Source organism: Poecilia reticulata, chromosome 6 (assembly GCF_904066995.2).
Source record: "Poecilia reticulata chromosome 6, P_reticulata-male-v2, whole genome shotgun sequence".
Classification (NCBI taxonomy): domain Eukaryota; kingdom Metazoa; phylum Chordata; class Actinopteri; order Cyprinodontiformes; family Poeciliidae; genus Poecilia; species Poecilia reticulata.
Genome location: NC_088835.1, coordinates 4,630,625 through 4,650,213, shown reverse-complemented (window position 1 = coordinate 4,650,213; position 19,589 = coordinate 4,630,625). Strand labels below are relative to the sequence as shown.

Here is a 19,589-nt window from a genome sequence, read left to right as displayed (position 1 = left end):
CTTGTTTTTTAGATTTTATTTTTGTTGGTCAAATTGATGTATTGAGTTTAAAACTGCTGAGTCCTATTTTATGAGCTGTTTTCTACTTTGGTTTTAGAAAGAGGTAGAACCAATTCAATTTATATCAATGCATTTTGACCAATCAAACATATCAGAATCTGGTAGCCTGTCTGTGCTACCAGAGTATGCAGCTTGCTAGTTGTGATGCAAATGATAAAGTGAGTGTTCATCCTGGAATGACGGTCATTATACTATGCATAACTTTAATCTGATTATTGGATTGTAAATAGTACATGTTAGAATACTTGTTACTGAAACCAGGGTCAGATTAGAGTAACGCATTACTGACGTGTTGATGGCGCAATAGTTTATGACATTTCTGCTCAAGCTATTTACTGATCTGTCAGGTTTCCGATTTGCGTCCCTCCCAATGACAGACTCATTCCTACGCCCTTGACCCTAACCCCACTGATGCTTTTGTTGAGGGGAATGAAAGTAGAAGCAGTTCCAACCACCACTCTGTTCTACTGAATGCTGGGAATAAAACAAAACAGATTTATTTAAGTTTTCAGTATCAGCTTTGATTAATTATTGTCTTCAGTGTTAGGGTTAAGTTATTACTGATTATGTTTGAGGCCGTACCTTTTTGGACCCGTACAGTAATGACATCGGGCATGTTGTCATGTTCTGGGGGGCGGAGAAGGCGGAGCGGGTAAGAAGTTGGGTCAGAGGAGCTCATCTCCATCTGGGTGGAGCTGTGAGGTCGAATGCCAAGTTCCATCAGGCTCTGCTTCTCCTCCACCACTCTACCTGCAAAACAGTGATCTGAGGTTCTGTCTTTTCTTCAACCAAAACACTCTGGAGATCATAATATGAGATTAAACATTAAAACAAAGCACAACATCATAGAAATCTGTATAGTGTTGGCATTATGTAGCCTATGAAACATTTCTACTTTGCATAACGTTAACATGAAGACATAAGTAAAAAGAAATGAGCAGCTCGTTTCAGGTCCAGTCTTCAGACAGCTGAAGCTTTACCACTACAACTAGGAGTAAAACACACAAATGTGCCTAGAATTTAATCAAAAATAACAGCAACAGAAAATAATATGTAAAAGTGCTGACGAGTGTGAGCTGTAAACCTCAGTAATCACAGATGGGTCTTAATGAATCTTAATGCTTATGGGTAACTATTCCAAATCTGAGTAGTTGCCTCTCCAAGAGATTATCTCTATCTGACTGAAGCGCTACCTGTCTGCTTCATAGGGAATGTGGCATTAACATCATTTACTTGAGGGACGGGGTTGGTAAAACATTCAAAAGCCCATCCATCCATCCATCCATCCATCCATCCATCCATCCATCCATCCATCCATCCATCCATCCATCCATCCATCCATCCATCCATCCATCCATCATCCATCCATCCATCCATCATCCATCCATCCATCCATCCATCCATCCATCCATCCATCCATCCATCCATCCATCCATCCATCCATCCATCCATCCATCCATCCATCCATCCATCCATCCATCCATCCATCCATCCATCCATCCATCCATCCATCCATCCATCCATCCATCCATCCATCCATCCATCCATCATCCATCCATCCATCCATCCATCCATCCATCCATCCATCCATCCATCCATCCATCCATCCATCCATCATCCATCCATCCATCCATCCATCCATCCATCCATCCATCCATCCATCCATCCATCCATCCATCCATCCATCCATCCATCCATCCATCCATCCATCCATCCATCCATCCATCCATCCATCCATCCATCCATCCATCCATCCATCCATCCATCCATCCATCCATCCATCCATCCATTCCATCCATCCATCCATCCATCCATCCATCCATCCATCCATCCATCCATCCATCCATCCATCCATCCATCCATCCATCCATCCATCCATCCATCCATCCATCTTCTTCCGCTTATCCGGGGTCGGGTCGCGGGGGCAGCAGCTTCAGAAGGGAGGCCCAGACTTCCCTCTCCCGAGCCACTTCTTCCAGCTCCTCCAGGAACCCCAAGGCGTTCCCAGGCCAGCAGAGAGACATAGTCCCTCCAGCGTGTCCTGGTTCTTCCCCGAGGCCTCCTCCTGGTGGGACGTGCCCGGAACACCTCACCAGGGAGGCAGGGGGTGCTTCAGCACCTGCCCTTTTTGCTCCTTGCCCCCAAGTGCCCTTTTGGTCAATTTTTATTTATTTATTTATTTATTTATTTATTTATTTATTTATTTATTTAGTATTATTTTCTAAGCCCTCTTGTGACAGATAACATGTACTAAAATTATTTTATTTTGTACAACATAAGCCCTCCGGTCACCTTGTTACCTTTGACCTTTTGCCCGTGACGCATGACCCAGTTGCCTCTCGCGCAGTGAGATAAGGCGGCTAACTGGAGCTCAACGTAGCGAACGTTCCAGATTACAGAACAGATTTTGGTGAATTATAAAAAAACGTTTTTGGTGAATAAAGTGGAGTAGACCTGCTGCTTGTCAGATGACGGAAAACGTTGAAGTATCGTTTCTGCTTCAGCTCGGAGTCGCGGTTTAAGCAGAGAGGTAATGAAATACAACAGACCCTGACAGGCCTCTGCGTCTGCCTTTCTCTGAAGAACTACTGAGGGGAGGAGACAGCCAGGTGAGGAGAAACTGTTCTTATCTATCCATTCAGTATAAATATACAGACATTAGGCTGTTGTTGATGTGCTATTAGCTAGCTGCTGGCTACCATGATAGATATAATGTATGTAATAAAAGTGTGTCATTAATGAAGGGGAAAAAAACTCAACCCAGACTTTAAGATAGTTTAGGGTCTGGTTCGCAGAGTATGAAGTTAATTTTGTTTCCCAATTATTCAATGGGGGAAAAAAAACTAACCTCAGTAAAGTAAAATAAAATTGTAATCAAAACTTTTTTAAATTAATTAAATAACAAATTTTTGTCTTGTGAACACAAAAAGTTATTTGCCAAACATAAACTTTTATTTGCACACATCATAAATCTTTTGTTGTGATTTTAGGCCCTGCTCATGACGTCATGTGAGAATCACAAGTAAAACTTTGAGTCACAAACAAAAACTTAGAATAGCAAGAAAAGATTTCTGACAAGCGCAAATAAGTTTGTTTTGCAAAAAAATTTTACTTCATGAGACAAAAATGTGTGATTTAAATGTTTAAAAAAGTTTTTTAAGCAAAACTCAGTAGGTTTTTCTCATGGTGACATTCATTAACAATTAAATATTTGCTTTTGTTTTTTTTCATTTTTCTGCAGTTCCACGTTAAAGTTTGATGCAGCTCTGCTTTCCTGAATGGACCGTCTTCATCTCCACTGCAAGTGCAGCAAACAGGCAGCTCTTTTTATAGATTACAGTCACTAAAAGGTTGCATTGTGCCCTTGTTTATATTTTAATAGTGTAATTATGTAAAGATAAAATATGTCTGGTGATCCAGCTCTGATTTACATATCTTGCTAAATTGCTGGTTTGAATATTTCAATACTTTCCTATAACAAAATAGACCTGCAGAAAGAAATTACTAATAAAATATCTTACATATGCATAGTTGTATGCTCTATATAGAGATTCTCTTTACCTTTGATTGTATATCTCACAATTTTGTAATTTATCATTGTTTATTAAACTCTGAAAGCTGAGAGGCTGTTAATATTCTGTCCTAGAATGAGGTTAGATGGGCACTTTTTTGTTGTTGCGCACCTGCCCCTGTAGTGGCCTCTGCACGGCCCTGGTTAACAGTTAACCACCGTTAACGTTTCAAAAATTGTGTGTTCTATCATCTGATTAAGCAGACACAAGTCAGCTGATTCTTCTCTAGACACTTATTATGAACATCAAAGCAGGTCAGGCAGTAACAAGTCCCTGGCTGGAAAGGCCATTCTAACTAGGGATACATTGATTTATCGGCCGGCTGATTTATCTATGTTTGCCTTAATAATGGGAGATCAGTGGTTGCATGATACTTACAATCTTATCCCCTGATCCGATCTACCTCAGTAAAGGTCTAATGCTGCATTCACACCGAACACATTTTGCATGTATCAAGTGGACTTTGAAGTCAGACGCTTGACATTTTACTCTAGGCATGCGTCAAACGTGTCAAAATTGGTCTAGACATTTGTTGGGACAAGCTGTTGTTTTCCGTTGCCATTCTCCATACTATGGCAGATGAAATTGAGAGAGTGGCACCAAAATATTATGTAGTGAATGATCGGTAATCTGTGATTGGCCAGAAAACTGCAATTGGTGCAGCTCTAGTTCTAACATTCAGATCTTGGTTATATAAGTTGGAAGGACATCAAACAAGATAGATGTATCACTGATAACCCGCACAATCCAGGGTGTCCTAAATAAATACTCCATTGATGAACCTTATTATCAATATGCATTGGTGCACTTTTCTGTGTGTGGAAGCAGGGATCAGCTAGTGATCTGTTCAAGTCTTGTCTGATCTGATCCAGCTGCTCGTATTTATTTAAACCCAACTCACAGCTGATTTTTCACCTTTTCCTGTCTTGTGCGAAATTTTGTTGTCTTGTGAAAATCTGCTCCCCCTATGTCAGGGGCGCGCACTCAGCTAAAGAGTTGGATCCAATCATTTTCACAACGCTTCTGATCAATTTCTCAGTGAAACAACTCATATAATCATGTCAAGGTTGTAACTTTCAGTTTAATTGGCAGCTCACAAAATTGTGAAATAAATTTTTTTTTTTACAATTGTGTTGTTTTTTTAATCACCTGGAGAGTCAGTTTTTTCCAGCTTTTGTCACTTATGCTTGACAAATAGAAGTCAGTCACCAAACACGGGTTTCCAACACATTGTGTGCATTAATAATTTTCTATTGCTGATATAAGAGGATGGAAGCTGGCTGATGACAGGGGATGGAAAATTAGACTTTCTGAGAAGATAGTGCAGGATTCCTGGAAAATCCCGTTCTAATGTAAAATATGGCAGACTGCTGGATAAAATAAATTTCTAGTCAAGTTTTGGTGGCTCAATCACACATAAAAATCTTTGAGAATTTTGGAAACATTTGCTCTTTATTTGCCAGTTATTAGGGGGAACCAAATATTTTAGCTGCCTGAAATAATCTGCTACACCTCCATAACATGGGTACAAATTAATTTACCAGAAAGTCTATATCTGTGTTTATTCCTCTAATCATCAACAATAAATACTGTATATTTGATCACATTTGCTCATTATTTGCCAAAATTATTTTTAGCTACTTGAGATAATCTTATACCCCTGTATAACATGGGAACAAATAATTTTTTTCACAAACTCTTTAACTGTGCTTATTCTCTCATCATCAACAAATCATGTCAATTTGGTAACATTTGCTTTTTATTTGCCAAAGTTACTTGGGTTGGAACCAAATATTTTAGGTGACTGAAGTTGACAACAGGTCAACTTTGACATGAAATAACACAGGAAAGACAAGAGGAAGATGGAGAAAGCAGACAGGTAGCGCTTCAGTCAGATAGAGATAATCTCTTGGAGAGGCAACTACTCAGATTTGGAATAGTTACCCATAAGCCTGTCACGATAACAAATTTTGCTGGACGATTAATTGTCTAACAAATTATTGCGATAAACGATAATATTGTTTCAAGACCTTTTGACACTGATTTAAAGGAAATGACTAATAATACATGCGATTTCCTGATAGATACGCTTTATTTTCAAAAGAACACGTAACACTGGAACTGATAAACTAAATAAGCAAAACAACCAGAAACAAAAATAAAATGGATTCTCAGTCTCCATTAACAAAAAACGTACTTGAATAAAAACTAATCAGCATAAATCCAAAGTGGAAATAAATACTGCATTCAACCAAAAGAGTGCAGATTATGAAGTCTGTATACTATATTGTCCTTCAGTAATCACTAGATTTAAATGGAGAAGATGATCACATCCGACTACCCAATGCAATAGTTCATACTGCACCATTTTTTGCCCCTATTTTCCCTTTACGATAATCTTAGATCGTTGGCCGATCTAAGTTTCTCACTAGTGATTTCATAACCGATCATCATGTAATGTGTGGTGTGTTACGGTAGATCGTCGTGGCCGCTCCGATCTAAATCAGGGGTTTTCGCCACCAGTAGCTTAACGCTGAATGCTACAGTTAGCCAATCAGAAAGCGCGGATTCTCCGCTGCGCTTTCTGAGTGGAAATTATGGAGGGGAATCCCAACAGCTGACACGGCGCAACCCGAAGTCCAGCGGACATCGGAGATGATATGTGGAAACAACATTAATATTTATTCAACATTTATTGCAAAAAATATAGAAATGACAAGGGGAGGAGTTGGAGCCAAATTGCTACCTCAGTTAATAAACCCGGTAAGTTTTCAGCTGTTCTTCGTTAACGTGACATAAATAGGTTATAATGATTTTCATTCAGTCAGGACTTTATGCTGACTCTAGCCACATGCATCACAGGTAGATTCTAGTAAAGGGTTGATTATTTCCTGATTTTAAAATTAGTTAACTTGTAGCCATTATTTTGTGCCCATGTGGCTGGACACCACACGGCACGATGAACCCGATCGAACCGTTAAACCTGGGATTTCTGTCGGCTAATGTGTCTCTGGTTTAGAAAATGGGCCGACAACTTGTGTAGTGTGCGCTGGACATTAGACTAAGGAAATGAGGAAGGGAGGGTCAGTGGAGAGCAGGAGTTGAGCCTTTTTTCATTCAGTGTCATCAACAGAAAGAAAAAAAAAGGCAGGAAGAGACATAAAGCCGATAATTAAAATGAGGTCTATAGGTGCGATTAATTGATTTATCGTTTATCGCGACAGGCCTAGTTACCCATAACCGTTAAGATTCATTAAGACCCATCTTTGATTACTGAGGCTTACAGCTCACACTCGTCAGCACTTTTTTTTCCATCAATGTTTTTTATTATTATTATTGTGGTTTTTTTTTTTACAAATATGTCTGCCATTAAACATACAACCAATACAGTCAACAAAACCAACAAAACGCCCTCATAGGCACACACTTGCATAAGTCTTTTAAGCATACCGGAGATAATAGTCCACTGTTGAGACTCCTTTGTTTAACATTGTGGTCCAAAATAAGTCTTGACTTTAGCTGAGTTCTTCTTGAGACAAGTCCACCCCTTCAACAAAATTCAGGAATGGTCTCCAAATGGTTTCAAATAATTCGCTTTTCCCTTTTTGGAGATACGTTATGCGTTCCAGAGGTAGAGTCTTCAGCATGTGTTCGATCCATTGTTTTATACCTGGACCTGTTGTTCTTTTCCAGAATAGTGCTATCAGTCTCTTAGCTTCTAATAGACACATATCTATCAACAGTTGTTCGCTTTTAGTAAACCAAGAATTTTTTGGATATAGACCTAAAATTAGAAAAACCGGATCTAATTCTACATCTTTTGAGACTAGATGTTCTACAGTTTCTTTTATTGCTTTCCAAAATGTTTTAATTTTCCTACATTCCCAGATACAATGAAGTAAGGTCCCTTTTTCCTCTAAACATTTTGTGCATATCTCTGCTATATTAGAATTGTACCGATTCAATTTTACTGGTGTAATATATATTCGCATTAACCATTTGTACTGCAGTAACCTTAAGCGAGAATTAACTGTTTGTTTCTGAGCCCTTATACAGATAGACTGCCAGTCCTCCTGTGACAAATTCACTCCCAGGTCTGATTTCCAGGCTTCCAGTTTCAGTACTGAGTCTTCTGAAGAATTAAGGGCCATAAAGTTGTAGAATTCTGAAATTGCACCTTTACTTGTGCTGTCTTTGTTAGCAATTTCTTCTAGATGGGACTTTGGTGGTTTGGTTAGTCCTTTGTTTTTTTCCCCAATATAGCTCCTAAGCTGAAGGTATTTAAAGAAATACTTTCTATTTATATAAAATTTCTGTCTGAATTCTTCAAAAGACATCATGTAAGCTGAATTTTCTTGGTATAATGCTTGAATTGTATCTACTCCTTTTGTGGCCCATTGTTTAAATACAGGATCTGCTCTTCCTGGAGTAAAGTCTTGATTTCCCCAAATGGGAGTAAATTGTGACAGAACTGGTTCTTTTGCAAATTTTTTTTTACATCATACCATATTTTGATCATGTTTTTAACTATAGGGTTAACCGTTTTTCCCATCAATTTTGGAACTGAATCAGAAAAAATAAATAAAGGAAAGGGTGGACTTACTGTCTCAGATTCCATTTCTGTCCAATGAGGGCCGTCGTCCTTGGCACTAAAATAGTATCTAATAGTCCTAAGTTGAGCTGCCCAGTAATACCACTTAATGTTCGGACACCCTAGCCCTCCCTCATTGTGAGGTAAATGTAAGAGCGACATTCTAATCCTGGGCTGTTTATTTTGCCATAAAAACCCACCAATCAATTTTCTAAAATTATCAAACCAGTTTGCAGGAGGCGGCAGGGGGACATTCTGAAAAATATACAATACTTTTGGGAGTATATTCATTTCGTAGCTGTTAATTCTGCCAATCAGTGATCAGGGAAGGGACATCCATCTATTGATAGTCTCAGTAATTTATTTTGTTAAATGTTCATAGTTTTTCTTGAGAATCATATCAAGATTTGGAAATATTTGAATTCCTAAATAAGTGAGTTCACCAACAATCTTAAATTCTGACATTATTTCTGAGGACATTTCTTTTTCATCCAATAGTAGTAAAGAAGATTTAGTTTTATTTATTTTATACCCTGAAATATGCCCAAATTCCTTTATTAACTTAAGTAAACTTGGAATAGATTATTTTAAGTTTGAAATGAACATAATTATATCATCTGCATATAATGAAAGCTTGTGATTTACTTGTCTAATTGAAATGCCTGCTATGGCTTTATGGGACCTTACAGCTATAGCAAAAGGCTCCAATGCTAAAGTAAAAAGTAAAGGGGATAAAGGACATCGTTGCCGACATCCTCGTTTGATGTCGATTGGTTTAGACACATTTTTATTTGTTAAAATTTCTGCAGTAGGATTTAAATATAGTAGGTGTATCCATTTTTTAAAATTATTTCCATAACCGAAACGATTTAAAATGTTGAATAGATAGGGCCATTCGACTCGGTCGAACGCTTTCTCAGCATCTAGTGAAAGAAGTGCTTTTCCTGATTTCACCCCTGTATCGTGAATAATGTTTAGAAGCCTCCTCACATTATGCAGACCATGCTGTCCCAGAATAAAGCCATTTTGATCCTTGTGTATCACTGAAGGGAGTGACTCTTGTAGATGAATCGCTAATATTTTACAGATTATTTTTAGGTCAGAGTTAAGCAAACTTATTGGCCTCATGTTTTCACATTTATTGCTGGGTTTCCCTGGTTTGGGAAGCATAAAAATTACAGCACTTGTCATAGATTTTGGTAGGCCACCATTACAATATGCCTCTTGAAACATCTCTAACATTGGGCTTATTAGACGCTTTTTACATTTTTTATAAAAGTCTATAGGGAACCCATCTGGCTCAGCTTTCTTCCCTGCCGTCATGCAGTCTATAGCCTGACCAAGTTCTTCTCCCGTAATTTCAGCTTCCAGCTGTTCTCTATAATTTTCATCTATCGAGGGAATAGTTAACTTGTTTAAAAATGAGTCGTGTTCTTGAATAACAGAGGAGTCTTGAGAATCATACAACTTTTCATAGTATTTCCTAAACTCATCATTTATTTTGATTGGGTCTACTAATGTTTCTCCTTTACCATCAATAATAGAGGTTATATTTTTTTGCACTTCCAACTGTTTTATTTGCCATGCCAAGAGTTTCCCGTTTTTCTCTTTGTTCATAGAATGACTGATTTAATCTTAATAAACTGGAGGCCGCTCTGTCTGCAGATTCTTTTTCATATTGTGCCTTTAATAACAGCAATTCCTTCTCAGATTCTGTGTTGCCATTTCTAAAATGATTATTTAATTTTAGATTCTAATTGTTGTCTGTTCTTACGCTGATCTTTAGATTTTGACGCTGTGTAGCTAATTATGTAACACCTTAAACATGCCTTAAAAGCGTCCCATTTTAAACAGGCTAAAGTTTGAGTGGTGTTGATACTGAAATATTTGTCTATCCTTTCTCCAACATATTTAAGAAATTTCTCGTCTTTCAGCCATTTCTGGTGTAAACACCATCTAGGACACATGTGTCAAACTCAAGGCCCGCGGGCCACATGTGGCCCGCCATGTCATTTTATGTGGCCCCCCCAGCGTTTTATAGGCCCGTGATTGACTTAAAATAGGTTTTCAGCACGAATTGACTACAAACTACATCTCCCATAATGCATTCCGATTGTTACCAGCCAACATTACGGCTTCTCGCCACTAGAGAGCAGCAGAGTCACCTCAAGCTGCTTATTGATTTTCCCAGCGAATAAAACTGAGACGTCGGCAAGCTAACATCAAAATGTCCAAGAAAAGAAACATCGATTTACAAGACTGTGAATGAAGATGTGTGAGTTGGAGTCAGGGCGGCAGGTGGCGCTAGACTTTTTTTGTTATCCGTTATCTTGACCGACAACATAAAAAAAATCGTTCATGTACTATTTTTATCCGTGAAATTACAACCATATTAACATCGGCTATTTAGCCGCATTTTATGCGGTTTAGCTAATATTCACCGTGAATCCAGATCCCATCACAAATTAAGCAGGTAAATGTATCTACATTTTTCTCCGTAGTGACAAAAACTTCTGACTGAGGCCTCAGTAACTTTTAATAAAATAAATTAAGCGACTTCACTTAAATTAGCATCACTTCACCCGCTGGGGTCTGAACGCATTTCCTCCTCTGCAGAAAAATCTGCGCTAATTCATCAGTCAGTTGGATCTGTCTGATCCAAACAGATCAACTGAACTCTGAGTGTTTTGCCCTGTGCGCGGTCTGGTTTGCGCTTTGACCAGGATTTTTTGTTGTTGTTTTGCATGTTTTCGCTTCTCCGAAACGGACAGATGTTCAGATGTTCCGTCTGCAGCTCCTCCAGAGCGCCGCTCTCCTGGGTAATGTGCACCAAGAAGGCTCCATTTGTTAAATCTTCTGGATGAGTTACTCACAGCGATTTTTAATTCTTCGCAGCCGCGTCCGCAGTGGTTGAGCAGCGGACTGCGCATGTTACGTCTAACTAACTTCTGCGTCGTCATTTATTTCCTCAAGATAAACTACCGGCTCCTCAAATGGATCAACACAACGTTGCATTCTCTTTAGTTTTGTCTGTAATGGAGACTTGAATTTAACGCGCCATTTCAACCAAAGGTTTTTAATGCGCTTCCTAACCAGACGCTCCAAAGCGTTATTTAACAATATGAGGTGTTTAATTTATTTTTAACATTGTATTTTCATACATTTATGCCAGGGCTGCCCAAGTCTAGTTTTCCAGAGCTATCATCTGCAACTTTAGATGCGTTCCTTCTCCATCACACCTTGTTCATTGACTCATTATCAGCCTCTACAGAACTGAGTTGCTGCTGATTAGGGAGTCAACCTTTTGTCTGTGGTGTTTTAACAGGGATGCATGTAAAAGTTGCAGTCTGGAGAACTGAACCTGGGAACTCCTGATTTGTACCGTCAATGTGGCCCGTTGAGGGAGGCCAATATGCTGAAGTGGCCCTCGGTGAAATTGAGTTTGACACCACTGATCTAGGAGGATCTCTCATCAGGCAGTTGCTAGAATATATTAAATTCTCACCCGTTGGTTTTTATAGAGGATATCCGTCTTTGTCCTGCTTGCTTTAAGTATTGTGTCCTTTTGTTTATAGTTGAGGAACCGCATTATTACTTCTTGGAGGTGCCTCTGCGTTTCTTTTCGGGCCGACCCGGTGGGCTCTTTCGAGAATCAGCAGGTTTCTCAGGGCAGGTAGATCCAACACTTCTGGTAACCAGCTTTCCAAAAATTCACAGGCATCGGAGCCTTCTGCTCCTTCAGGGAGGTTCACCAATCTGAGGTTGTTGAGGCGAGATCTCATTTCCATGTCGACCATTTTTTCCTCCAGTCGCTTCTTCGTTTCTTCCAAGCTCGTAACTTTGTAATTAGCGACAATTGCTCGTCCTCCACCGTCGATAAACGTTCCTCTGCCTGTGTCAAACGCTTCGCGCATTCTCCCACTTCTTTCCTCACTGCTTCTATGGCTGTCATCATAACACCGTCAAATCTTTCAGATAATTCGGACTTTAAGATTTTAATTGCTCCAAGTATTTCTGCTTTGTCGCAGAGTGAGTTGTTCATTTCGCCGTTGTTAGCCGCTAGCTCTCCATCTACTCCCTTGCTGCTGTTTGGCTCCTTGCTAACTTTCTTGCTAGCTTCGTTTATATATGTATAGTTTGTATAGTTGATAATACAATTTACCTTTCACAGTGTTGAACAGGGGAACAGATTATCTCAGGTAACTAAAATATTTGGTTCCCTCCAGAAACTTTGGCAAATAAATAATAAATATTACCAAATTCACAAGATTTGTTGTTGATGAAGAGAAGATTAAACTGAAAGTTACAACCTTGACATGATTATGTGAGTTGTTTTACTGAGAAATTGATCAGAAGTGCCGTGAAAATGGTCGAATCCGTCTCTCTGGCTGCAGTGTGCGCTCCCAGCATTTCAGATATGATCTGTTCTCTTAAACTGGTATACCCTTCTACAAGCATCTGGGGTTCTTAGTTGGATCATATTTTTTCTACCTCAACAACAGTAAGGGTTCTAGATTTCCATATAACTGTAAAACACAGAGACTGATTTAATCATGTTCTGTTCAAAGACACAACATGATTCTTAAACCCCTTTGAGACTTCTACCACTGGCCAGTTGAAAACCTCTGAAGCTTGCTGTGGAGTTGTTGCAGTTACAAATGTGACAAGATAATATGCATACAGCTGGCAATGGACATCTTCACAACTTATAGGTGATTCATTAAAAGCAGAAAAGTAGTGGTCCTAAAATGGATCCTTGTAAAAACATTAAAACAATTATTCACATTCATTCAAATTCAAAAATGTTAAAATTCACATTCAAATTCATATGCACATGAGTAATAGATGGATGTTTTAAAAGCATTTTTATCCCAAATATATCTTTAGTCTTCCAGTGTTTTTCAGTATATGTAATAAATAGATATGTTTAATCTACTCAATCCATTTTTGCCATACACTGGAAGGTAAATCACATGCAGTTTTAAAAAGTTTTGCATGTGACAAAGCAGGACTAAGATGAGGAAACACTGATGTGTTGTGAGGCTGGAGGCTAAAGCAAAGGACTCACCATTCAGGTAGAGCTGCAGCACCTCCAGTGGGACTTTCAGCTCTGAGGCAAGATGATGCTTTATCTCTTCAATGCTGAGCCCAATGGCAAAAGCCATGGTCATCACATGACCTCCTGGTACCAGCAAAACTTTCACTGAAAGCAAACAGAGACTCTGCCTGTCACTACATTGTCTTTACTGCTGAAATGGGACATTTCTATATTACATTTCTGTTTTGCATTTCACACATTTTTAAGAGTTTTAAAAAACAGGTCATTTCAGATATTGTCTGAAATCATCGAGTGCATATGATTTGAAAATTGACATCCATTTTTTTCTCCTGTAACAGACATACTTAATTGTCATTCAACTGCACATTTACAATTTTAATATTGAACAAAATTTTGTTGCAAGGCTCCAATGATAACAATAAATAAATAATAAAAAGCATGAATATAAGTATATATAATAAAAAATAATGGGACACGTTAAAGATCCCAAATATTTGCAGATCATTTTTGACTGTGTAACTTTATAAACCTCATGGTACACATGAAGAAAATGATGTAGCTCTGCTAAAACAATCTCAAATACAGAAACCCAAAAGATGTACAAGGAACATAAAATTATGGTTTTAATGGATCATAGAGTAGAATCAGCTGATCCACTAAAGAATTAACAAAAATCTATCTGAAAGAAGTTTTCACAAAGGCCCTTTGTTACAAACCATTGGTGCCCAAAGTGGGTCCTGGAGGCCCGACATCCTGCATGTTTTAGTTCTCTCCCTGGTTTAACGCACCTGGATCAAATGTTGACTCATCAGAAGGGCTAAGAAGAACATCGACATGCTGAGAAGGTTGTTTCTACCACCAATTAAAACATGCTGGATGCCGGCCCTTCAGGACCGACTTTGGGCATCCCTGTTATAAACCAATATATGCAAAAGACATTACAGTTGACCAAATAACACAGTGATTGACCTAAAGAGAAATGGAAGAAGATTTAGTTCCCTTCGGATTCAGGGAACTAGAATTGTACTTTTTGGTTCTAGTAACCAATACTTTATGAGACAACCATGCAACTTTTCTTTTCTAAGGGAAAACCCAGAAATGCAGATGAAATAAAGGCTGAAACACCTGACTACAGGTGTCAGCTGTTGTTCAACTCCATCCAACACAGATGTGAAAACGTTCACAAAAACGGCGTCTTTACAACCAAATAGTAGTTGAGTGATTCACAGGAAACAGAAATCTTCAAGCATTTCTCAATTTACACAATAAATGTTGCACTCTGGAAATTACATTGCTGACTTATTTTGAACAGTCTAATATTTTGTAAATTAATATAATCATATTTTTCTAATGCTTTGCTTTAAAATTGAATGAGCAATATTTCAAATCACTGCAGAAATAAAAAGCTAACCCTAACTCAGCTATTATTTTGAACGCAGCTCAAAATAACTGAGGCTCTCAGTTGATGTTTCACTTCTTCAAACTCATCATAAATCACTGATCCAACTGCAGAGGCCAGCAGGCTGGACTGCAGCGTCTGGTTGCGGTCATGCTCACCTGTAGCTGTTGAGTTTTTAACATTCATTTCATTATCATGTTCATCAGCATCATCAGGCTTTTCTTGATCCTCCACAGCATCCAGAACATCTAGATTACACAGAAAAGGAAGGAATTTCACAGAAAGCCTCCTCTTTGCTTTCTAAAATAACAGCATTTATGAATACATTTTTATTAATTACTTTATGACAGGGAAATTCTAGATGATCCTTCAGAATTTAATATAAATCTGAATAATTCCAAATACAAGTTGATTCGGAAAGCTTTAGATGACATTTTCTATGGAGCTTTGAACATTTCCTGTTTTCTGTTGCAGATCATCACATAGATCACGTAACTCGACTTTGTGTCTTTTACATCCTGATCTAGAAAAAAACAAGAGAAAAGAGGAGGAGCGAGGAGGGCTTTGCGCTTATTTCGGCTTCTGATTACATTTGCCTGTTTAATGCAGTTCTTTACTAATCGCTTCCTCAAACACTCCTTCCATTCCTTGGCATAATTGGTGCTCAGGCTGAAAAGCAACATATTGCTTCAGCAGGTGTCACCACTTCCATGCACGAAGCAAAACAGGACATTTATGTAGACAGCCTGTATGTCTGTGTCTTCAGGTAGACTTCGAGGCTAAAAAGAATAATAGTTCTTACTTTACTTTTGGCCAAGTTCTCAGTTTTTTTTTGTGCCTTACTCGCGCTGGGCGCATCTGAACGGGAGCCGCCATCGCTCTCTTCTCTGCCGCCCCCTGGTGGCTGCGTTGTAGTACTTCCAACTGTCTGCGGGCTTTCTTTCCTCTTCTCTTTCTCTTCTTCCTCTCTGTCCTCTCTGGTTTCTCCTGGTTTGCTCATTGTGGTTTGAACTGGCAGCGTGAGGATATTTTGGTAGACAAATACTGAACTTAAATCAACAAATATTCTATAAGTTTTACCGCAACAAATTCACGACAAACCGCGTCGAGGTTAAAACCTGGAAACCCGTCAATATCTACATTTTCGCATAAAGCCGTAGCTATATTCTTGTTCATTTACCAAGGTTTCTGTTTGCAAATTACAAACCTAAGTCTTCGGAGGTGTAGGTTTAAAACGGCTGAGTAAAACGTTTACATGTTGCCATAGCAACCGCTTTGTTGTGGCATAAGGATCACATGACCAAATGAGCTTTGAAGATGGCTCGAGACAATGGAACAAAGACACTAACACAAAATGCACTGAAACAAATACCAGCTCAGATACACACTTTAGAAATCCCTCAGGAAAATTGTACTTCCCCTCTAAAACACAGCACCAATACTTAATGTGTTTTTTTTTCTTTTGTAAGCATGCAATATAATGCACAACTGAATATGTATTAATTTCAATTTCTATTTAAATAACTGAAAGTGATGTAAATAGGAAACAGAAGCATTGAAAAAAGGAGCAACTCAACGGCTCAGCTAGGTGACAGTACCGAGTACAGCTAGTACTCGGTACTGTCACCGAGTACTAGCTGTACTCGGTGACAGTACCGAGTACAGCTAGTACTCGGTACTGTCACCGAGTACTAGCTGTACTCGGTGACAGTACCAAGTACAGCTTCGTTTAACATAAAAGACATAAAACACGTCGTCTGGTTGACGTCCACCTGAGCATTCAGGATGACCTGGACTGTGGAGAATCTGCACCAACACATGACACCAAAACCTCTAAAAACCTTTTTTTTTTTAGAAAAGTTAAGTAACAGAAAAACCAGCAGACCAACTCACCTATGGAAATAACATTTATTCAGGTATACAATTTCTTATTCTCACTGACCCCACCCGGCCCGTCCCGACCTTTTTCACAGGCTTCATGTCAGTAACTTGGCTTCTTGATGCAGCATTAGGTCCCTGGAGGACAATGAGAACTTAAAGGACAGACAGAGAAACAAGCGTCGGTCGTTTCTTCACACTGTTTGCAGACAAACGATCAGGCATCGCCAAAGCCACAAGCTGCTTGAAAATGCCACATTTGGTTCATTATTATTTGCTTTGTCTAGTATTTGCAATAGGAGGGCATTTACAGTGACATTGCATAAAAATCAGTTTCTTAAAGAGGAAATGACATATTTTTACTTGTTCCCTTTAAATGAAATGAAAAACGTATGATAATGGTGTAACTTCCTGACAGGATGATGGAATGTTGCAAAAGAAAAGAAAGCTAGATAAAGGTGATGCTATATCAGCTATACATGCATAAGTGTCTGTAACTCAAACATTGTCTTGTTACATTAATGTCAGTGTATCCTACTGTATTTATGCTACTATTACAAATACACAAAACAAGAAACCCAACAAACTATTTTTAGAAACTGTGCAAAACAAGACAAAAATGAAAGTTAAAGAAATACACAAGGTGTGGTCATGGTCATGTCTTCAATAGATGAAGAGACAGGAAATAAATAGAGGACAAATATGATGGGAAAATAGTGTTAATTATGCATTTCAGAGAAATACACTCAAACATTTTCCTGCCAAATTTCTTGGAATATTGTCCATTTAAAATGTCTGAAACAGAATGACTTCCCAGGAAGCTCCGCCCACCTCCAGGTCTTGACTGCAGCGTTTCCGTCTGGATCTCGGGTCGAGGCTCTGAGCTTTTACCACTACGGTGTGTGATGAACAGAACAGCTTCACTGATGAGGTATTGCACAATTAACTGGAATTATAATTTTTCAAAAGCAAAAATAAATATACTGGAAACTCAAACAACATTTACAATACATGGTGTAGTGGGGATCTGGAAGAGTTTTAGTTTTAGTGGTAGGCTGGGAGAGGTGGGCATCTTCACTAGTCATCCCACTCTTCATCATCCTCAAAGTCATCATCTTCGTCTTCATCCTCATCGTCATCTAAAAAACAAACAAACATGGAGGTTTAAAAAGCCAATCAGCAGCTGAGCCTGGTCTGCTGTCCTGGAGGGAGGGGCTACTTCCCACCATATGGAAAAAAACATACAAAACAAAAAAAAACAAACTTGTGCAACACCTTGTCGAAACAATAATTAAGATAATCATTTCTATTAGGTGATCCATTTGAACATGTTTGATTAGCGACATCTTGGCCTCCTGGCGCCGTTCAGTTTGTCACCTGAAGACGTTACTTCCTGAGACCGACTGATCAATTTCAATCCTATTATTGGAACATCTGATCGATTAATCACACACAGGTGAATGTTTGAAAGTCTGATTTGTCTGAGCTCTTAAAACAGTGGAAACACATCTATCCTACCAGATATAAACTTTACCAGTATAACTTCATTCTGTTATGGGCCAAAAATCTGAAGTATGAATGGGTAGCCTGTAGGGGAATGATATTTTAGCATTACACATGTCTAAAGGTATTATGGTGTTGGGGTCATTTGAAATTCCAGTTAAATAGGTCAGACGACAGGTCAGGTCTGTAGAGCAGAATGAAAACTACAGTTCAACACGACCTAAAACTAATCATTCTCTATCTGAACTGGTTCCCCTCAGTCCGTCTTCTCAAACTGTCCTGGGTGAACAAGAAGCTCTTTCTTGGACTTTACTCAGGTCACTGATAAACTTTCCACCATGAAATGGCAGCTTAATACACACACATGCTGACATTCATTCTACATAGCTACGACCCTCAAACTCTCCACCTTGGAAGACATGTAGACACTCGAGTGTCTACATGTTGCTTTTCAATTCAGGTTGTCCGACCTCTGACCCTGTGCTTACTGTGGGGTCACGGTGACAGTTAGGATTTTTTTCACCTCCAACAAACATGTTTTTGTTTTTCTGACCTAATGAAAAGGGCAGCGCCTCCTGTTTTCCTTTTCTTTGTTTATTGTCTTTGGATGATTGTACTGAGATGGATTTCTCTTATCTTGTGTTTCTGTACAACAACAATAAAGCATCTGATTCAAAAGGAGAAAATCAGCTCAGAATTCAGCGAAAGCTACTCGCAAATGCATTCACATCACAGCAAGCTAAAGAAAATGCAAAACAGACCTTCCATTGTACAGGAAGTCGAAAGCGTTGTGGTGGCCAGCGTTTAGCTTTACTGCAGAAAACTTCTCAGCTGTTATTTTTCAGACATTCTTCCATCCAATCATGGTGCGTTCACAGCAAACGCGTTTTGCTCATTGGGCAAGTCGGTTTATATTTAAAATCCACGTGGAGGCTCCGGTTAACAATTTGTGTGTGTCTGACACACCTCCACATAAACTTTGCATGTAAACCAGATGCGCAAAACGCATTTGATGTGAACGCATCATCAGACTGTTGCCAATTTCACTGCAGTGACATCACAATCAAAGGAGTTATGTGAAACAACCCCTCACCTTCTGTGTCTGTTCACATGAAGTTATGGCTGTAGTGGCTTTGTGACACAGAGACTCACCAGAGGAATGGATAGCTTTGCTCCTCTTTTGCATAACCTCCATGAGGGCCCCAACAATCCCTGCAGTTGGAGCCGGAGTTGGGGGACCCGATTCTGGAAGATCTGATACCTAAAGGCACAAACACAACCATCACACAGCAGGCCTCATCATTTTTCATTCCTTAACAGAACAACAGTATGGGTTCCATTAAAAAAAGTTAAATTTTTCCCTCAGCAATAAGAGGAAATAGAAATTCTCAAAAGAGACTTCGCCATATGTGAATGAATTGAGGATAGAGGTGTGCCGATCGATCGGTACCCGATCATAATCGGCCGATTTTCGTGAAAAAGTGCATGATCGGTGATCATTGGCTCGTTGCCGATACCGATCACCTG

General features: G+C 39.0%; 2 protein-coding genes across 4 annotated transcripts in view; both read right to left on the bottom strand.

Moving 5' to 3' along the window:
- Positions 1-16,044, bottom strand: part of iqub (IQ motif and ubiquitin domain containing) — a 32,233-nt gene extending 16,189 nt beyond the window's left edge. Inside the window, exons 1-4 of the mRNA XM_017305081.2 lie at positions 15,525-16,044; positions 14,840-14,929; positions 13,292-13,426; positions 643-810 (exon numbers count right to left, since the gene is read on the bottom strand). Of these exons, the coding sequence (XP_017160570.2) occupies positions 643-810; positions 13,292-13,426; positions 14,840-14,929; positions 15,525-15,681 (550 nt within the window). The 5' untranslated portion in view covers positions 15,682-16,044. The remainder of the gene's footprint in view (positions 1-642; positions 811-13,291; positions 13,427-14,839; positions 14,930-15,524) is intronic.
- Positions 16,045-16,570: 526 nt separating this feature from the next.
- wasla (WASP like actin nucleation promoting factor a) overlaps positions 16,571-19,589 on the bottom strand; it is a 49,559-nt gene continuing 46,540 nt past the window's right edge. For 2 of the 3 annotated variants that reach the window (XM_081607696.1, XM_008411246.3), the window contains 2 exons: positions 19,215-19,323; positions 16,571-17,698 (listed from right to left, as the gene is read on the bottom strand). In XM_081607696.1, the coding sequence (XP_081463822.1) occupies positions 17,637-17,698; positions 19,215-19,323 (171 nt within the window). In that variant the 3' untranslated portion in view covers positions 16,571-17,636. The remainder of the gene's footprint in view (positions 17,699-19,214; positions 19,324-19,589) is intronic. The other variant, XR_014087790.1, reaches the window with a different exon arrangement.